Here is a 17,739-nt window from a genome sequence, read left to right on the forward strand (position 1 = left end):
CGAACACGTAGGGCTTTGGAATGTAAAGTGCGGGGCCAAGAATCGGAGAATCGGTCTGCAGTTCTGGTTCCAAATGTACCTAACAACCCTCTAGGAGTCTCACAGCCAAGTAGGATACATACTCTGTTTGGATGTGCCAGGGAATACAGTCTGCAAATGTTAGAAAATACACATGCTGCCGGCCCGGAGCTGGCAAATGACTTAACAGCCTAATGAAAGGTGCCAGTGAACTATAGATGAAGATTATAATCAGTGTCTCACAGGCTGCTATGTCAGTGCACCACCCCAAGATACCTGGCTAGGGAATGGGTACACAATGAAGCTACAAACTCTGGGGTAGTTAAGTAAAAAGAAAGGAAGACAATAATGAACCCCAAATATGGCTGCTGTGAACCTTGATGTCCAGTCCTCAAACCTTTTTAAAGTCACATCATCTGAGAGATGTGTGTGTTTTAGAAATGTTTTATTTATTTTTGAGAGAGAGAGGGAGAGAGAGAGAGAGGGGCAGAGAGAGAGGGAGACACAGAATCGGAAGCAGGCTTCAGGCTCTAAGCTATCAGCAAAGAGCCTGATGTGGGGCTCAAACCCAAGAACCATGAGATCATGACCTGAGCTGAAGTTGGATGCTTAGCCAACTGAGCCACCCAGGTGCTCCTAAGTTTTCTTATTCTAGTCAAATGTGAAAGACTTTTAACATGAATGTGGGTAATGTCTTATGAATTGTTTTCTATTCAGAAAGAAAAAGACGTCATTTAAAAAGTTGAAATAGAATCAAATAAGCATGGGGTGTATCTGCAGCCCTCACCTTGTAGAGATTCCAGATTTGTGTGTGTGTGTGTGTGTGTGTGTACTTACACATACACATATGTTTTGAACTTTTTAGGATTAAAGGTTTTATTAATTACGCATGAAAGTCTAAAAGAAAGCCTCTTTCTCTACACTGTAATAATGTGATTTTCTCTTTCTTTTAATAATGCGATTTTCTTGCCCTGTCCAGTGACACTGAATTATCTTCTGTCCTGATGTTTTCATATATTAAAGATATTATGATAATGTTGTTATGTGCTTCTTCCAGAATGAGTACACAACCAGATCATGACGTATGTGTGATTTCTTCCTTCTACCTGTCATTTGTGAGCTTCATGAACCCTACTTGGAAGGAAGTCCTCACAATACCTTGCAACTTAAATTCCAGACTAATTAATCCTTACTTCATTTACCTAAATATTTCATAAAAGTTCTTAAAATATAATTTGTCATGTATAAAAACGTTGAATTTCTTCCTTTAGAAAAATGTCTTTTTCCATTTTCTTAATTCTTCTATGTGTGTGTTTGTATCATTTTCCCTTTTTTTCTTTTAACTGCATTAGAAGAACTGTTCTCCCCCTTGTGTCTTCCATTACCTCTGCACACCCTTCTCACCTTCCGTCTAGGACAGCTTTTATCCCTCTGCTCTGTGCACATCCATCTGAGCTGAGGCTTGCCCCCTTCCACACCATGAGCATGTTTTCCCTCAATTCCCTGCCTCTTTTAGTCTTCTAGGGCAAAAAAAATCCAAAAACAAAAAAACCCAAAAAAACCCCCAAAAACAAAAACAAAAAAACCCCCCAAAAAACCCAAAACAGAATGGATAAAAACTTAACCATTTCTCTATCATTATTCTAGATTTCAGCCTCTTCATGTTGCCTTTTTCTGACTACATGCCTTCCTTTCCTTTACCCTAAAGTCCTTGTCATTTGTGTATCTGCCTCCCAATCCCAAAGCAGCTGTCTTTACTCCAAAACATGCTGCGGTTAGTCCCCATGTCCTTTCCTCTTAGACGTCTGCAAAATGTGCTTGCTGTTCTTCCTTTCCCTTTATATTTCTGGAGAGCCAGAATCATTCGTAATACTCTTTTCTCCAGGAGAGAAGAGTTCACTAGCCCACACATTAACCAAGAATTCATCCGAGGACTGGATTAGAGTTAAAAGCCCCTGAAACACGTTCTTGTTCAAGATGTCAGACACAGTACGTGTTTGTCTGCTCTTTGGTTTTTCTTCCTCCAGAAACTCAATTAAGATGGCTGTCAGTGAACAAACGTAAAAGAGCAGAGAGAATGGGAAGGGAGTTCCAGGCAGTTCTCATGCAGGACAGATTCTGGTGTCTGTGGGATCCCCAACTGTCCCGAAAGTGAAGCCTGGTGGTGAGTAGTGAGTGCACCACTGTGTGGGAGGAGACGTGGCCTTGGAGGAGAGTGGAGGAGAGCTGGACACAGCCGCTGGCAGACCTGCCCCCACAGCTCCTGGGGAAGTAATCCCTTCCCTCCCAGCTAGAAGCACACCAGCGAACATCACCCCGTAAGAAACCTGTAGCAGCAAGGAGACAGATTGAGACACAAAAGCAAATGCCCAGTTCTGGAATAAACAGAAATGACTCAGGAACAAAAAGAATTTTAAGCATTCTACTTAGTATTCTCAAAGAGATTTGAGAAGATACTGAAACCAAAAAAAAGAAAAAAGAAAATAAAAGAAAAAATTGCATGAAAAGACAGTAATCGAAGAAGACAAAGAACATTTGGAAATAAAATAACATGATGATCAAATAGAAACTTCAGAGGAAAGGATAAAAGATACAGTTTAAACAGATAACATGAGAAGAATGATAATAGGCACATAGCATCAGCCTAGGAAGGTCCATTATCTAACTGGCGGGCATTTCAGAAAGAAAATAAAAACAGAAAACAAGAGTGGAAAATTATCAAGGGCACAGAGAAAGTCCTGTCGCAAAGTCCTGCTAGATCTGACTGTGCTCTTTGCCTGTAGAAACTCTCCCAAGTTCTTCACCGTTTGAAGGCCCCTGGACGCAATGGGCCTGCTGGGCTTTTGAGGATTCTTATAATTTTTAAGGGACAGGTTTTTTTATTTTCCAGAAATAAAATTTTTTAAGCCTCTAAAATTTTCCTGCACATAGCTCATTTTACCCGTCTTTCCCTGAAATTTCCTAATGGTCAGGAACACCATCATCCCCACCACGGCTGCCATCCCCACCACCTACGGCGCAGTCCGGCTGCCGTGATACTCATCCAGGCTTTGACATGAACACATGACACTTCAGTGCATGTGAACTTGAGAGAGGAAATGAGCACACACTTTTCATTATCTCTTCTAAAAAGTACTTACTAAGCAACTGAATAGGTTTAGAGAAGATTTCAGAAGAGATGCTTAAGTGGTCAGATGCATTTGCATCTGTAATTTCAACACACTTTCATTTATTTCTCAATATCTATCCCAAAGACCAACTCTTGGCCAACCTTAGGCAAAAACCAGCTGGGACTACTATATATTTTAGGAAAATAACAGTATTATATTTTTCTGTCTTCTTCTGTAAAATTAGTCTAGGTCGGTGAGGTTTTGTAAGACAGATACAGAAAAATCATGTATATGTTCCCTTTTAAGCATAAGGGGGAAAAGAAAGAGTTACTTAATTTCTAAGCTGCTGCTGATCATGATAATCCTCTTATCCAGAATTTTGTCCTGTTCCTGCTAAAAGTTGTCAAGACAGCTGACTAGCCTTGGTCTTTTACTAATGTCAAGCCATGAGTGCTAGAAGCCACTGCTCTACATGGGCCAATGGTTTTCTGGCCGAAAGACAGCTAGCTGGTCTTCAGATGACATTTGCTAACACCATTAAAAAGTGTGGCCTCAAAGTATTTACGAGAGACCCTTCTGACATAACCATCATCAGTCATACACAGTTTTACGATCAGCAGCTTATAATGGGGTCCTGTTGTTATGTGACTATTTAGCAGTCCTGTCAATATGATTTACACGAGGCTTCAAAAGGAATTGATTTTTAAATTGGTTATTTAAAATTATGACATATTGACCTCTCCTCATGAATGAAAATACAAGTATTGTTTAAATTTAAGTGTGATTAAAGGCATAATGAGATGCCATTCTACACTTAACTATAGTGGCTAAGAAAGGACAAAATGAAACAAAACAGGCTGACCATAGCAAGCACTGACTGTCAAGGGCATGGTACCACTGGGATACTCCCGTATCCCACGGGAATGCATGATGGTATAGACACTTTGGGAAATAGTCCAGCAGTTTCACACTTACCATGTGAACTAGCAATTCTAGTTCTAGGTATTTACCCGAGAGAAATGAAAACTATATCCAAACAAAAAGTCTGCAAGTGAATGCTTGCAGCACATTTGTTCATATTAGCCCCAAAGAGGAAACCACCCAAATGTCCGTTAAATGACCAGAAAAACAAATCATGGCTCTTCCTTACAATGGGATACTATCCAGCATAGAAAGGAATGAACTACTGATAGACACAGCAACATGGAGGAATCTCAAATTCATTATTCTAACTGAAAGAAGCCAGACTCAGAAGTTGTAGTCTATGGAATTCCACTTACATGACACTCTGGAGAATGCAAAACTACAAGGGGTAGGGAAAAAATCTGTGGTTGCTCAGAGTTGAATTGACTAAAAAGGGGCACAAAGGAATTTTTGGGGGGTGATAGGATACTTTTCTATGTTCTATGTTGACTGTGGTATTGGTTATATGAGTGCTATCTATCAATTTGTCAAAATTCGTAGAACTGTAGCCCTAAAGAGAGTATTTTTATTATTTGTAAATTTTGTCTCAATAAATTCAGTGATAACTGGAAGATAAATGAGAGTTTAAGATATGTATATACTTGGGGTGCCTGGGTGGCTCAGTCGGTTAAGTGACTAACTTCGGCTCAGGTCATGATCTCACAGTTCGTGGGTTCGAGCCCCACATCAGGCTCTGTGCAGACAGCTCAGAGCCTGAAGCCTGCTTCGGATTGGATTCTGTGTCTCCCTCTCTCTCTGCCTCTTCCCTGCTCATGCTCTCTCTCTCTCTCAAAAAAAAAAAAAAACATTAAAAATTAAAAAAAAAAGATGTATATTCTTTCCTCATATACTTAAAGATACAAATGAAAGCCAACCACCTCACTACCCTTTTGGCAGAGACAAGTTAACTTCAGTGCCAGGATAAGATGAAGCAAAGGCTATGGTGTTACCATAGATACAAACTATTATTTCCTTTTGTGTGAAGTCCCTAATATTAAATTGTGACTCACATGTAATACAGGGGTAGACTCAAAAACAACCAAAGTCACCCAAGGGTTTTCAGCCTTAGGACCCTTGCCCATGATGTTCTCTTCATGAACATAAGAGAGACTAAAATGTCAGTGAAAATATCTTTAAGGGATTAAGAGAAGAAAGGGTAAGACTTTCTAGCTAAACTTGAGGGCATTTCTAAACACAGTATGCTAGATCTAAGGCTGTTAAGATTTTATTTTCTTCTGTCTGTTGCAGAAATGATTTCCCATAGATCAACTGCTAAAACAACGGCGTGTGGAAGGCTAACCCTTCCTTTAGCTGTTGACTTTCTGTGAGATCATGAGTTTCTAATGAATAAAGCGGAGAGTGGGCAGACTGAGAGTAAATTTTAAAATCAGCAGAATTCTTTGCGGTAGGGCTCAAATTCACAAGTCGTGGTAACTTACTCAAAATGATATTAAGGTAGAAATCGACTCTTAAAGAGCACGCATATTTTAGAACTCTCTACTAAAGAGAGAGACTGCCAAGTAGCCACCTGACAACCACGGAAAATTAGTTACAGCCACTGCCGCTGAGTGAGTGCTTCCCATGTCCTAGGAAGAGCTGTGAATACTTGTAGGATGTCAGCTCCCACCACCGTCTACCTTGCTATTTTATGGTCCAAGAATCCCAAATGATCCAGAGCTCCTCATGGGTTCCATGCTAGTTCTTGTCTGTGTGCTCTTGTCCATAACTCCTACATTCAACAAATATATATTTATCCAGGGGCATCGGGGTGGCTCAGTTGGTTCAGCATCCGACTCTTTTTTTAATTTTAATGTTTATTTATTTTTGAGAGACAGAGCATAAGCAGAGGAGGGTCAGAGAGAGAGGGAGACACAGAATCCGAAACAGGCTCCAGGCTCTGAGCTGTCAGCACAGAGCCCGACGCGGGGCTTGAACCCATGAATCATGAAATCATGACCTGAGCCGAAGGTGGACGCTCAACCGACTGAGCCACCCAGGCACCCCCAGTTTCATCAGCTTTTAAAGCAACAAGGGTAATCTTTCCTGGAGGAAAAGAGGGCCCATTGCATGAGGCATGAGATGGTAACTGTGGCCTCGGTCTGGCCTCATGGTCTTTGGGGAAATTGACAGACAGACTCTCCTCCCGGCAGGGGCGCCGACGCACACCCCATGTCGGGCATATGGACAACCCCGGGAGCCTCGCACAGCAGCTGTTACACCAATTTCCAAGTGCAGGGACCTGAGCGGCAACTGTAATGACATTTTCCTGGCTGGCTCTGACCTCTGAATCGCACTGATTTGTCTAACACACACTGTGAACACCAACCAGTTAGGACTCAAAGCCAAGACTCAGAAATTGCTTTAAAATGGCAGGAGATATTTAAGACATAATTTCTGTGACTTGGTCATTAACTTGTTTATATCCCAATCTGCACATCTTTTTTTTTTTTTTTTTTTTTTTTAATAATCCTTTCCTCTCAATTATTTTTCCCTGCTTGGCTAATGTTTCTGTAGCAGTTACCTCTAATCATTAAGACACTTTTGTAGGCAATTCATGTTCCTGAGCTTGGAGAGCAGTCAATACGGATAGGGGAATTAAAAGGATATCCTACTTACTATATATTTTAGTTTCCCATCGTCCTATTTACATTTCGCTTGTTTAAATAAAAACAAAAATCCTTCCCCCAGAAAAGACTAGTGAGGTTTGTGCATTCAGAGGGGGTGGTATAAGATACCGTGTGTGATGATAATTTCCACTCTATCAATCTAAGGTCACTTGATGTTTTCAGATATCAATCCAGCTATGAGTCTTTGGTTCCATTTCCGGACTAGCTGAGGTCTCCCCTCCCCTCAAGCCCTCAAGCCGGCAGTCCATGTCCCTTCTTCTCCTTCCAATGCCCCACAGCTCCTGTCCTTTCCTAACAATTCCCGTAGACGCATCTTTGTGGCACTTCAGTGCATGAGGTGAGGTCTGGCTCCCTTCAGAAAGGCATAGACACCACCCTGTTTCTAGAGTTGCCCATCACCCCCCATTCTGGAGCTTCATCTTTTCCATCAACAAATGTGTCTTAAATATGTACAGTAGTGGGTTCATGAAACCTGACTAGACCCTAAGTAGAGCCCAAAAGAAGTGAAAGCAATCCAGAGTTTACGTGTACACTGAGCTTGAAAACAAGCTCGCCACGCTTTTGTAAAATCTGTTAGCACACTTTTAACTTAGAAGCTCTCAGGTGGTAGAGCACGGTTGGCTCACACGGTTAAGTTCCAACTCTTGATTTCTTCTCAGTTCCTGAGTTCAAGCCCCCTCGTGCGGCTTTGCACTGAGAGCGCAGAGCCTGCTTGGGATTCTCTCGCTCCCTCTCTCTCTCTGCTCCTCCTCTGCTTATGCACAGGCATGCACGCTCTCTCTCTCTCTCTCTTTCAAAATAAATCAATAAACATAAAAAAAAAAATTCTCAGATGTTAAAACCCCTGCATCATGATCCACAAGGATTTTCTGGCCATTTTCCATGAGGCTAAGCTCCACATACAGACCTTTCAACCCACTAGATTCCCTTCCTTAGCTTCCTGCCTCAAGGGTGTGCTTCTCCAGCCTGATTTTTCTGCAGATTCTGCCCTTCCGCAGTCATTAGCACTTGCCTTTTCTCCTGACTTAGCTTGTGGTTGACCTTTCTTCTCCTTCACCTTTCTCGGCAAATGGCTCCCAGTTCATGTCCATTTAATGCACGCATCCCTGTCGGTCAGAAACAAGGGGGAGAAAAAGAAGGAAGAAAGGCCGGGCCCGGGTACCTGCTGCATGCCCTGCATGGTCTGCTGCAGGAACTGGAGCTGTTGGTCCTTGGTGACGTTCTCCTCCGCCCGGAAAAGCTGCTCTTTCTCCTGTTTCAGCAGCTCCACTTCGTTCCTGTAGGCGTCCAGCTGCCAGCGCAGACTGTCGTTCTCTTCTTTAAGAGCGTAGGCCTGCGCGGCCAGGGCTGGAAGACAAACAGAATGAGTTGGAGTCCGTCACCTTCCTGCTGAGACTGGGGGGGGGGGGGGGCTCCCGTGGGAGGGGGCGTCTCTCCCCCAAATTCGGACCGTTCCCACCAGCTCAGAAACAAACCCCAAATGCCTGTGCCCAGGGGGCTCTTTGATTTGTGGGTGGTGAGCATCAACGTCTTTGGGGATTTTTATTGACTCTATTTGTCCTGTCTGATGGAGGAGTTTCTTGTGGGCTCAGAGTAATTCCTCCCGTTTTCGCCTCGTGACCTCTCCCCCAGGCGGAGGCGCCCTCCCACAAGTCAGGAAGTTCTGCTAGGAGGTGACAGCACTGAGAAGCCCAGGCGCGCCAATCGGATGGACCCCATTACTGTCCTCTCTGCAGGCTCGCTCGGCTCCTCTCAGGGCCACTTCCTTTCACCTAATCAGCCGGTCCACAGGTTGAGGCCTGCACCGCGTCCCAGGGGAGAGAGGGAGCGACCCGAACACGGCTCCTCCCTGCACGGCCGCTGCACAAACTGCACAGATTGCTGCCCCCTCCTTATCAGGACGGTGAGCCGCTTCCATCTGTTTCGCCAACAGATTAAAGCTCTGCTTCCCTGCAAGGCTGAGCGGTTCCAGTAACACTCCTTCCTGAGGCCGAAAACTCTCCGTGTGTGCACTCGGACCTGACTCACATCTCTGTCTTACAGAGAACCTGAGACTGGTAACTCCGGGCCTTGCACATCCCCAAGCTGCAGAAACAGCAGAGACTGAAGAAACAAGAGTGGGGGGCACAAAGCAACACTGCGGGTGGCGTCCAGCTTATTGGTTGGGGTCTCTCCACTGATAATAAGCCCCGGCCGAGCACCCAGTGTGTGACAGACACTGGACCCCGAGATTTTCGCGCAGATCAATCACTTCGTCCCCGTCAAGCCTATGACACAGGTGCTGCTCTTAATCCCACTCTTTACAGATGACAAAAATGAGGCACAGAGACGTTAGAGGAATAGTCTTGTCCCACAAAGTAAGCAGCACAAATAGTTTTCAAACCTAGTCTTCAAGTCTCTGCCAGTCAAGATGCGTTAATTCTCATCAGACCGTTCGAAATCCCTCTCGAATTCTCCCCCTCCACACTCCCACCAGTTGCCCACACTTTCTTCCCCGTCCCACAGAAAACACACTCTACTCTTGTAAGCAAGTGAGAAGAGAAAGAAAAATTTCAAAACTTATTAGAAACTTCTTCAGAGAAGTGACTTCCGGTTTGCAAGGGCATGATGTGAGGCCTATTGGCCAGCAGGTTCTCTGTAAGTGCTCATTTCCACCTCCCTCCACTCCCCGGTGCCAATCAGACCGCTGGAGGTCAGCCTCCTAGATGTGCTACCTTCACATTACATACGCTGATAATAGATCTCCACAAAGTGCTCTGAGACCCCAGTGAATTCTCTCGTCAAGTATCAAACCTCAAATTATGTTAATAATAGTTTTATAGTTGAGTGGTTTATGGTATTCTGCTTTGCAAAATGATTATGTATAGTACACACGGAAATACTAATCAAATAGAACATGCAATTAACCAGAAAATTCCCTACCTCAAACCATTAGGGATCAATTAGTCAACAAGCATTTACTGCATACATACTCTGTGCCCAGGCCTGCCTGGGCATCACGGATCACGGAAGGAGGAGCCAGAATATGTCTTCTCTCAAGCAGCTTAGAAGATCAGAGAAACTGATACATTTGAAAAGGAATGAACACATGCAAGGGAATAGAGAAGAGCCCGATGCCTGGCATATAGTACGCATTTGATGAATGTTGGTTGAATGAACAAAAAAATGTGCAACATGAGGCGCCTGGGTGGCTTAGTCGGTTAAGCGTCCGACTTCCGCTTAGGTCATGATCTCGTGGTTCGTGGGTTCGAGCCCCGCATCGGGCTCAGTGCTGACTGCCAGCTCAGAGCCTGGAGCCTGTTTCAGTCTGTGACTCCCTCTTTCTCTGACCCTCCCCTGCTCACGCTGTCTCTCTCTCTCTGTCTCCTAGAAATAAATAAAAAACATTAAAAATTAAAAAAAAAAAGTGCAACTTAGTGTCAAGGGAATACATCCTGTTGGGGCTCAGGGAAGAGAAAGGAAGATGCGGACCAGAATGATAAAAGAGGGCCTTGAAGGCCCCAAGAACTGGGGTAGGATGTCTGAGTCTGGACAGAGCAAGAGCATAAGCAAACACCCAGAGAGGAGAATTTAACGGAGACCATCTGGGACAGGAAGGAGGGAAGCTTGACCAGAAAGGCAAGTGTCAGTCTGGAGGCAGTGAGAGAAAGGCGAGCCGTGTGAGGTGATGAGAGGGGCTGGAGGCTCTCAAGTCAGGCTAGAGAGTGAGATTCAGTGGGGCAGCTGATGGAGATCTACTCCAGGTGCCGGGACAGCAGAAGGACATGATGGAATCAGTGATTTAGTAAGATTAGTCTGGCAATGGTGCATGGAATGAACTAGAGGCTGCAGAGAATGAATGAAGGGAATTTTATTTGGTGTCTATGTGTGTGCAAGACCAAGGAGCAGCCAATTTTACAGTTTTCGGGTACTTACTCATAAAATCAGAAACGACCCAGGGAATAGCCAGGAGCATGAGCTAGTGCTTTCTGACATCACACTGCCCAACTCCAGATCTTGTCCACACCCCGTGACACCAACTCCTGACAACTCAGTTTACCAACCCACAAGGAAATGGTTATGAGGCATCATTTGAGAGGGATGCTGTAATAGGGCAAAATTACGGAAAATGCAAATGATGAAAAAAATGTTGGCACTACATAAGCACATTACTACATTTAGTAGCATTCAAAGACACTTAAGTCATTTCCTTAGGAAGCTCTATTTGGCCCTTTTTCAATTTAGAGTGGCATTTTTATTATCATAACTGATAGCAGGTGTTTGTGAAGAAATCGATTAGTATGCAGGGATGGAAATTACATTTTCCAAATGAATTGCATAGTCTGCAAGATACGCTGAAATCTGTGTAGCAAAATGCAAGCAGCTATAAAGCATGTGCCAGCAACATTATTTAAATAAATTATCTGAACATAAATACATATAGGAAAGTGCACCATCCATTATTTCATGGTCTCTCTTAGACGCCTGTGGAATGGCAGTACTGACAGTTATTCTTGGCTGAGCCGAGTGGCCACTATTCCTGCCAAGGAAGAGACAATGCTGTTTGCATTTCTGGAATAGGAAAGTGATATCATTATACGAAAAAAAAAAAAAAAAAAGGCAGCTGTAACTCTACTCCCTCCACCTCAAATCAATACCATAGCCAATCCCATCAACGTTTTTATAACTGAGGCATATAACTAATTTACATTCCTGATTAAATGATTTCAAGCTTGATATTTGCAAAAAAAAAAAAAAAGTGGGTTACTCATGTGGCAGCAAAGTGGTTATTTCTACAGGGTGAGAAATTGTATATTGACTCCACTTAACTTCAGGCCACCTGTTTGTAAACATAATAATGTGTCATGTGCAGCCCTACATGCACCCCTCAGATGAGGCTTCTGGGAAGAAGCTACATTATGTTTCTTGAGCTCGAAAAGAAACAAAGTCCTGTTAATTCCTAACTTCATATCATTTTTTTCAGGATATTACAAATTTAGAAATTTGAAAAAGTTCCATTCCTTAGTTTCTCTCCCTTTGTTTTTACTCTTTCATTCTTTCTAGGACACTGTATTAAATGAAACAGTTTTGGAAAATGTGTAATCAAACTTCCATGATAAAATTTAGCCTTGAGAGACTGTGTAACAAATTCACTATTCAAATAAGTGTAAGGATTAAAAATAAACTACAGTGTGTGTCTTTTTGTAAGACTCCCTGAGGAGTGTCCTGTGTTCTGATAAGTGGAATATTTAGCTAAGAGCCACCACACATGAATGACCCATTTTCAAGAATAACACAAAAAGAACACAATGAGCCATCAAATGTAAACTACTCTTTTGAATACAATGAAATCTTCCTTTGGTGATTCTTAAGGTACTCCTGAATCTAGCGGTGCCTCTGGATTATCAGTAATTCACTCACCAACTGGCCAGATTATTAAAATGTGGCATACAAAGGGGAAGGACAGTGCAATTGCTCAGACCCTAGAAAAATTCCATTATTGGGATTTTCTGGTTGGACCAAAAATGAAATAGCAACCTAAGAAAAACTGCCAACCAAGATTAAATTACATTTCAAAAATTAGCACTAGACCACTAAAATTACCAAAGTGACGTTAGTGCAGGAAAATTGATCCAAAGATTAAATTGCACTGCTGAAGAGGTTTAAAGGGATTACGGCAGCTTGCTTTACCCTTTACGAGATTCCACATAAACCATTATTCCTTATATTAATTATGGTCAAAGTGACCTCTTCCTGTCTCCTGTATTACTTACTGTGTTTCCATGGGAACAGATAGTGGCATGCTTAGCTTCCTTAAGTAAATAATCTGGGGAAAGCCTTGAAATCTCTCTCTTACCAGCCTGAGCCAGCCTCAGAAAAATAATTAGCCCTATATGAAGAATGTAAGTTATTTTGGGTTATGTCCCAGTAAGCTGACAGTATGTTAATATCTTTTTTCATGCTCAGGCAAGATGTAACCAAATAATAAAAACACTTTTAACATATTATTTCTAACAATATCCGGATTTCTCAAGAACTGTTCATCTTTGCGTCTTTGGGGAACTCTGTGTTTACCATTCTCCCTTCACTCTGCCAGATGCAGACCTGGGATGCAGGAGGGTGCTGCCGAATGACGTGTTTCTTTCTCCCACACAAGGAGCCTCTCTCAAGGATTCATCGGCTGCTGCCCAGATGGGCGGTTTTGCTGATAGGGTCAGAACACAGGATGGTGTGGAGGGTCAAAGGCCTAGAAGACATCCCCACGAGATCAGTTGCCTTCTAGGCCCTGTGGGCTGGTGACTTAACTTCTCACCAGGCTCCATATATCTGCCTCCTGGGAAGCCAAATCTTCTTGCAGGGCTGCGTGGCTGAGGGTGGTGGATGGGGGTTGCTCTCTCTGGTAGAGGCAGCATGCTGTGTACCCAAACTCATGCTGTTTTTTTCTTTTTTGCTTAGTGCAGCGTCGTTCCTGAGAGGTGACTGCCCCAGAGGCTAGTTTTCACCAGTGGGGCATGAGGGAGCGAGGTATGCCTTCTAATAATGTCTCTTCCTGCTGCTGAAATAGGCCTGGGTCTCTGACTTACCATATGCAGGAAAGGTGCCCAGAGACCTACAGTATCTGCTTAGGGGCTCTTCTGTGCTCAAGAATAAACTTTTTGGGGTGCCTGGGTGGTCAGTCGGCTAAGCGTCCCATTCTTGATCTCAGCTCAGGTCATGATTTCAGTTTGTCAGTTCGAGCACCGCGTCGGGCTCTGTGCTGATGGTATAGAGCCTGCTTGGTACTCTATGTCTCTCTTTCCCTGCTTCTCTTCCACTTGTGTGCATGCTCTTTCTCCCTCTCTCCCTCTCCCAAGACAAACAAACAAACAAAAAATACAAAAAAGTTTAAGAAAGGAATAAACTTTTTGTTGCTGGTAAGCCCCTGGAAATGTGGGCCTTGTTTATAAAATAGCTGGTGTAAGCCAGTACTTCCCCCAGTAACGGCCTCAGCCTCGTCCCCGTTCTCGGGTGGAGCTGACGCTGTGGGGCCGTGAGCACGCTTCAGCCCACCCCTCGCTCTGCCTCCTGGTTCCTGAACTGGGGCTACGGTCGGCTTGTCTGGACAAATGCTTCCGGAGGAAGCTCCATGCCCGGCACCTTTGAGGGCAGTCCTGCCCCGGCCCCATCCCAAAGCCCTGAGCACCTGCTTTTGGAGTGAGGGCGAGAGTTTTCCTTTCCCCATTGTCCCCCAGCACAGAGCAGCAGTGGCAGCAGAGGTGGTAACAGCTCACGATTCTGCGGTGCCAGCAACGTGCCAAGGGTATGACCTGCACCATCGCCTCGCAGCTTCGAAACACATGATACAGTGAATGTGAAAACTGTTTCCATTTGACAGGGGATGGGACTGAGTTCCAGAGACGCTGGGGTCGGGGGCACAGGCTTTATGCTCAGTTCACCTCTAGTCCTCGACACGATGCCATGGGGGTAGCCTGGGCGCGGGTATGTGCTGCAGCTGGAGGCAGAAGGAGCCAGGGACACCACATTGTCACTAAAACAGAAAAAGCCTTCCACTTGTGGCGCTGTTTGGGGCGTGTTCTGCCTGAGGCCCTATTTTATTTTAATTGTATTTTTAAATTTTTTAAATTATTTATTTCTGAGAGAGAGACAGTGTGAGCAGGGGAGGGTCAGAGAGAGAGGGAAATTTTATTTTTAATTTTTTTAAAGTTATTTATTTCTGAGAGAGAGAGAGACAGCATGAGCAGGGGAGGGACAGACCGAGAGGGAGACACAGAATGTGAATCAGGTTCCAGGCTCTGAGCTAGCTGTCAGCATAGAGCCCGAGGGGGGCCTCGAACCCACGAACCTTGAGATCATGACCTGAGTGGAAGTCGGACACTTAACCGACTGAGGTTAAGCTGAGGTCCTATTTTAAAATAGACACACAAGTATCTTGTGCAGGAGCATCGTGGGAATGATCCTTATGGAAGGACCCATGCGGCCCCCTTTGGGCAGTCTTGAGGCCTGACTCAAACCACTCAGGGATCCTCCTTCTGTCCTGTGTCTCCCTCCTCTGAAATGGCCACACTGATTGCTGAACTCCTGGGCCTCATTCAGTTAATAAGAGAGTTATGTCCAGGGACGCCTGGGTGGCTTAGTCGGTTAAGCGTCCAACTTCAGCTCAGGTCATGATCTCATGGTTCGTAGGTTTGAGCCCTCTGTCGGGCTCTGTGCTGACAGCTCAGAGCCTGGAGCCTGCTTCAGATTCTGTGTCTTCTCTCTCTCCGCCCCTCCCTTGCTTGTGCTCTCTCTCTCAAAAATAAATAAACACAAAAATAGTATATATATAAAGAGAGGCGTGTCCAAACACTCATGCTGATCTTGGGGTTCCTGAAGGACCAAAGTTGGATGCCTCCCCCAACCACCTGACCTCACCTGTGTTGTTACTGTGCTGTGCGCCTTTGGTTCTAGTAAAGGTGATGGAGAACCTCTCTTCCCACAGAGTCCTGTCCCCAAGATGTCTTCTGAACGGGCCGTGGAAGGCCCAGACAAGGCCCAGGCCCGCCCTCAGCTGACCTGGGGAAGGAAGGCCGGGGTCCTCGGGCTGCTGTTATGTCGGTCCCCCCAGTGTCCAGACGAGAGCTCCATGGCGTCGTGGACACCCACCCACCGCACGGCCAGCCTCCTGCCAGACAGCCTGCGATCGATCTGTTTTTCAGTCACACCTGTATCACCACGGAAGCAGCAATCTTCCTCAAATTGCTCACAGACACTCCTTCTGCTACATTTTTGCAGGATTATTATTATTACAACTTAGCATTGACATAACATTTTATATTTGCAGTGTGCATTATAACCTGCACATTAGCTATTATTAGGGAGAGCTAAACAGAAGCACAATGCGGTGTCTATTTCCATCTTTGTGTGAGGCCACTGGAATAAGGGTAATTTGGAGAGTGCAGGTAAGCTCGATCCTGTTATTATAATGGCTTAAATGCGAGTCTGGAGGCACAACTGGCAGTAGGTGACTTGGGTGAAAAAACCCCGTCTGTCTCCCCCTCCGCACAGCTCATCCTAATGAAGGGGTCTGCACCAGGGGCAGTGGCCACGAGGCGCTGCCGGGTGCAGACACCACTGAGAAGTCACATCTTGCCTTCCTGCTTTGCCGCCGACCTTATTATCCTCTGACACCGCCCCCAGCTCCCCACATTGTCCTCGGGGGAGGGAGCTGGGGGGAGGGCATGAGAGAAGAGGCCTGCCCAGTCCTTTCAACAGCAGGAGAAGTCTGCAATTTAAAATCCTGTTGAAGGATGGTGTGTGGGGGTGCGGGATGCCTCTCGAGGCCTCAGGCGAGCACAGGTCAGTGACCCCCCCCCCCCCACCGTAGCCGAGTGCCAAGCACACCCCTGCCTGACCTCAGGAGCTCCCTGCACAGCCAGAGGAAGAACTAGCTATAGGTCTGGACCTGGTGGAAGCCAGGAGGCGCCCTCCCCACACCGTGTTGTGGTCACAGGCCCAAGAGGGAGGAGGCTCTGGCTGGCAAGGAGCTCTGAGGGAGCCTCCTTCAAGAAGATGGCGGGATGGGGTCTTCAAGGCAGGCCCATGCTTTGCTAAGCTGAAGGGAAGCCCGAGTGGAGACCTCTTTCACACAAGACCCAGCAGTCTCCAGGAGAAGGTGCACAGGCGGCCGGGGCAGGATGAGGGGGAAGGAGGGGGGTAAAGGGGGGGTCGCTGGAGCCCCAAATCCAGGCAGCTGGGATATTGAGAGGGTGTTTCTCCCCACAACCCTGATTCTTCCTTTTTTTTTTTTTTTTTTATCAGACATCAGTTTTCTTTTTCATTTTCAGTTTTGATTTCTAAGATCCAGGACTACCATTTTTCTACCTTCTTTTAAAACTTTTTTAAAATGTATATTTATTTTTAAGGCAGAGAGAGACAGCATGAGCAGAGGAAGGGGAGAGAGAGAGGGAGACACAGAATCTGAAGCAGGCTCCAGGCTCTGAGCTGTCAGCACACAGCCCAACATGGGGCCCGAATCCACAAACCGCGATATCATGACCTGAGCTGAAGTTGGAAGCTTAACCGACTGAGCCACCCAGGCGCCCCCACCCCCCTTTATTCTACCTTCTGAAGGCCTTAGAGATTCTTTTTCAGAGCAGTCTTAGACCAAGATAAATCACACAACGACACAGGTTTTGGGGGTAGAAACCCCTCCCTCAGCAGTGGCTGCCACCCTCAGGCACAGAGCACCTTCCTTGGGTACAGAGCTGCACCAATGGCTTTTGCTCGGGGCCACTGCACCCTAACTAGCAGTTTGGTCTTCTCCAAAGAGAGAATCTTGAAATGGCAACCACTCCCCTGAAGGAATTCCTCCTCTCATTTCTCATTTCCTCACCCGCCTGCAGCATAAGGCCCGTCACCTCCTTCCCCCACCAACTTGCAGATTCCTTTCCCTTTTAACAAATGGTCACTTCTCATTTTCTTCAAGAAACCTTCCCCTGAAGAAGTGAGGATTTCCTGCTCCTACTAACACTTACACACACACACACACACACACACACACACACACACACACACACCGCATAAAACACATCCACACTCGGAAATGTGAAATGAAGGTCAGCCGGCACCTCAACATTCTCAGGACTAGGCACCATCTTTTGCAAGGGATAGCAACTTTTCTCACAGATGTTTTTTTTTTTGTTTTTTTTTTTAATATTTTTATTTATTTCTAGGGGAGAGAGAGAGAGACAGCGTGAGCAGGGGAGGGTCAGAGAGAGAGGGAGACACAGACTCTGAAACAGGCTCCAGGCTCCGAGCTGGCAGTCAGCACAGAGCCCGACGCGGGGCTCGAACCCACGAACTGCGAGATCATGACCCAAGCGAAAGTCGGACGCTTAACCGACTAAGCCACCCAGGCGCCCCACTCACAGATGTTTTATAACATCATATACTTTGGGTAACAAAGAAGAGCTGCACAGAAAACCTTTTCCTCCCCCTCAGTTTTTGTGCTTTATATAAACTTTATCCAGTCCACTAAGACACAACTAAGACTTTGCTCTCAA

The 17,739-nt window shown here is 45.4% G+C and overlaps 1 protein-coding gene and 1 long non-coding RNA gene across 15 annotated transcripts in view; one reads left to right on the forward strand and one right to left on the reverse strand.

The window, feature by feature from the left end:
- LOC120244808 overlaps positions 1–15,460 on the forward strand; it is a 34,550-nt gene extending 19,090 nt beyond the window's left edge. The window contains exon 3 of the long non-coding RNA XR_005531645.1: positions 15,177–15,460. This is a non-coding gene — a long non-coding RNA (uncharacterized LOC120244808). The remainder of the gene's footprint in view (positions 1–15,176) is intronic.
- The window catches only part of ENOX1 (ecto-NOX disulfide-thiol exchanger 1), a 545,438-nt gene that overhangs the window by 81,528 nt on the left and 446,171 nt on the right, over positions 1–17,739 (reverse strand). For all 14 annotated transcript variants that reach the window (XM_039251548.1, XM_039251538.1, XM_039251540.1 and 11 more), the window contains one exon: positions 7,881–8,065. In XM_039251548.1, coding sequence (XP_039107479.1) covers positions 7,881–8,065 — 185 coding nt within the window. The remainder of the gene's footprint in view (positions 1–7,880; positions 8,066–17,739) is intronic.

The sequence above is a fragment of the Hyaena hyaena genome, unplaced genomic scaffold (genome assembly GCF_003009895.1).
Source record: "Hyaena hyaena isolate Hyena2069 unplaced genomic scaffold, ASM300989v1 scaffold_394, whole genome shotgun sequence".
Taxonomy (NCBI): domain Eukaryota; kingdom Metazoa; phylum Chordata; class Mammalia; order Carnivora; family Hyaenidae; genus Hyaena; species Hyaena hyaena.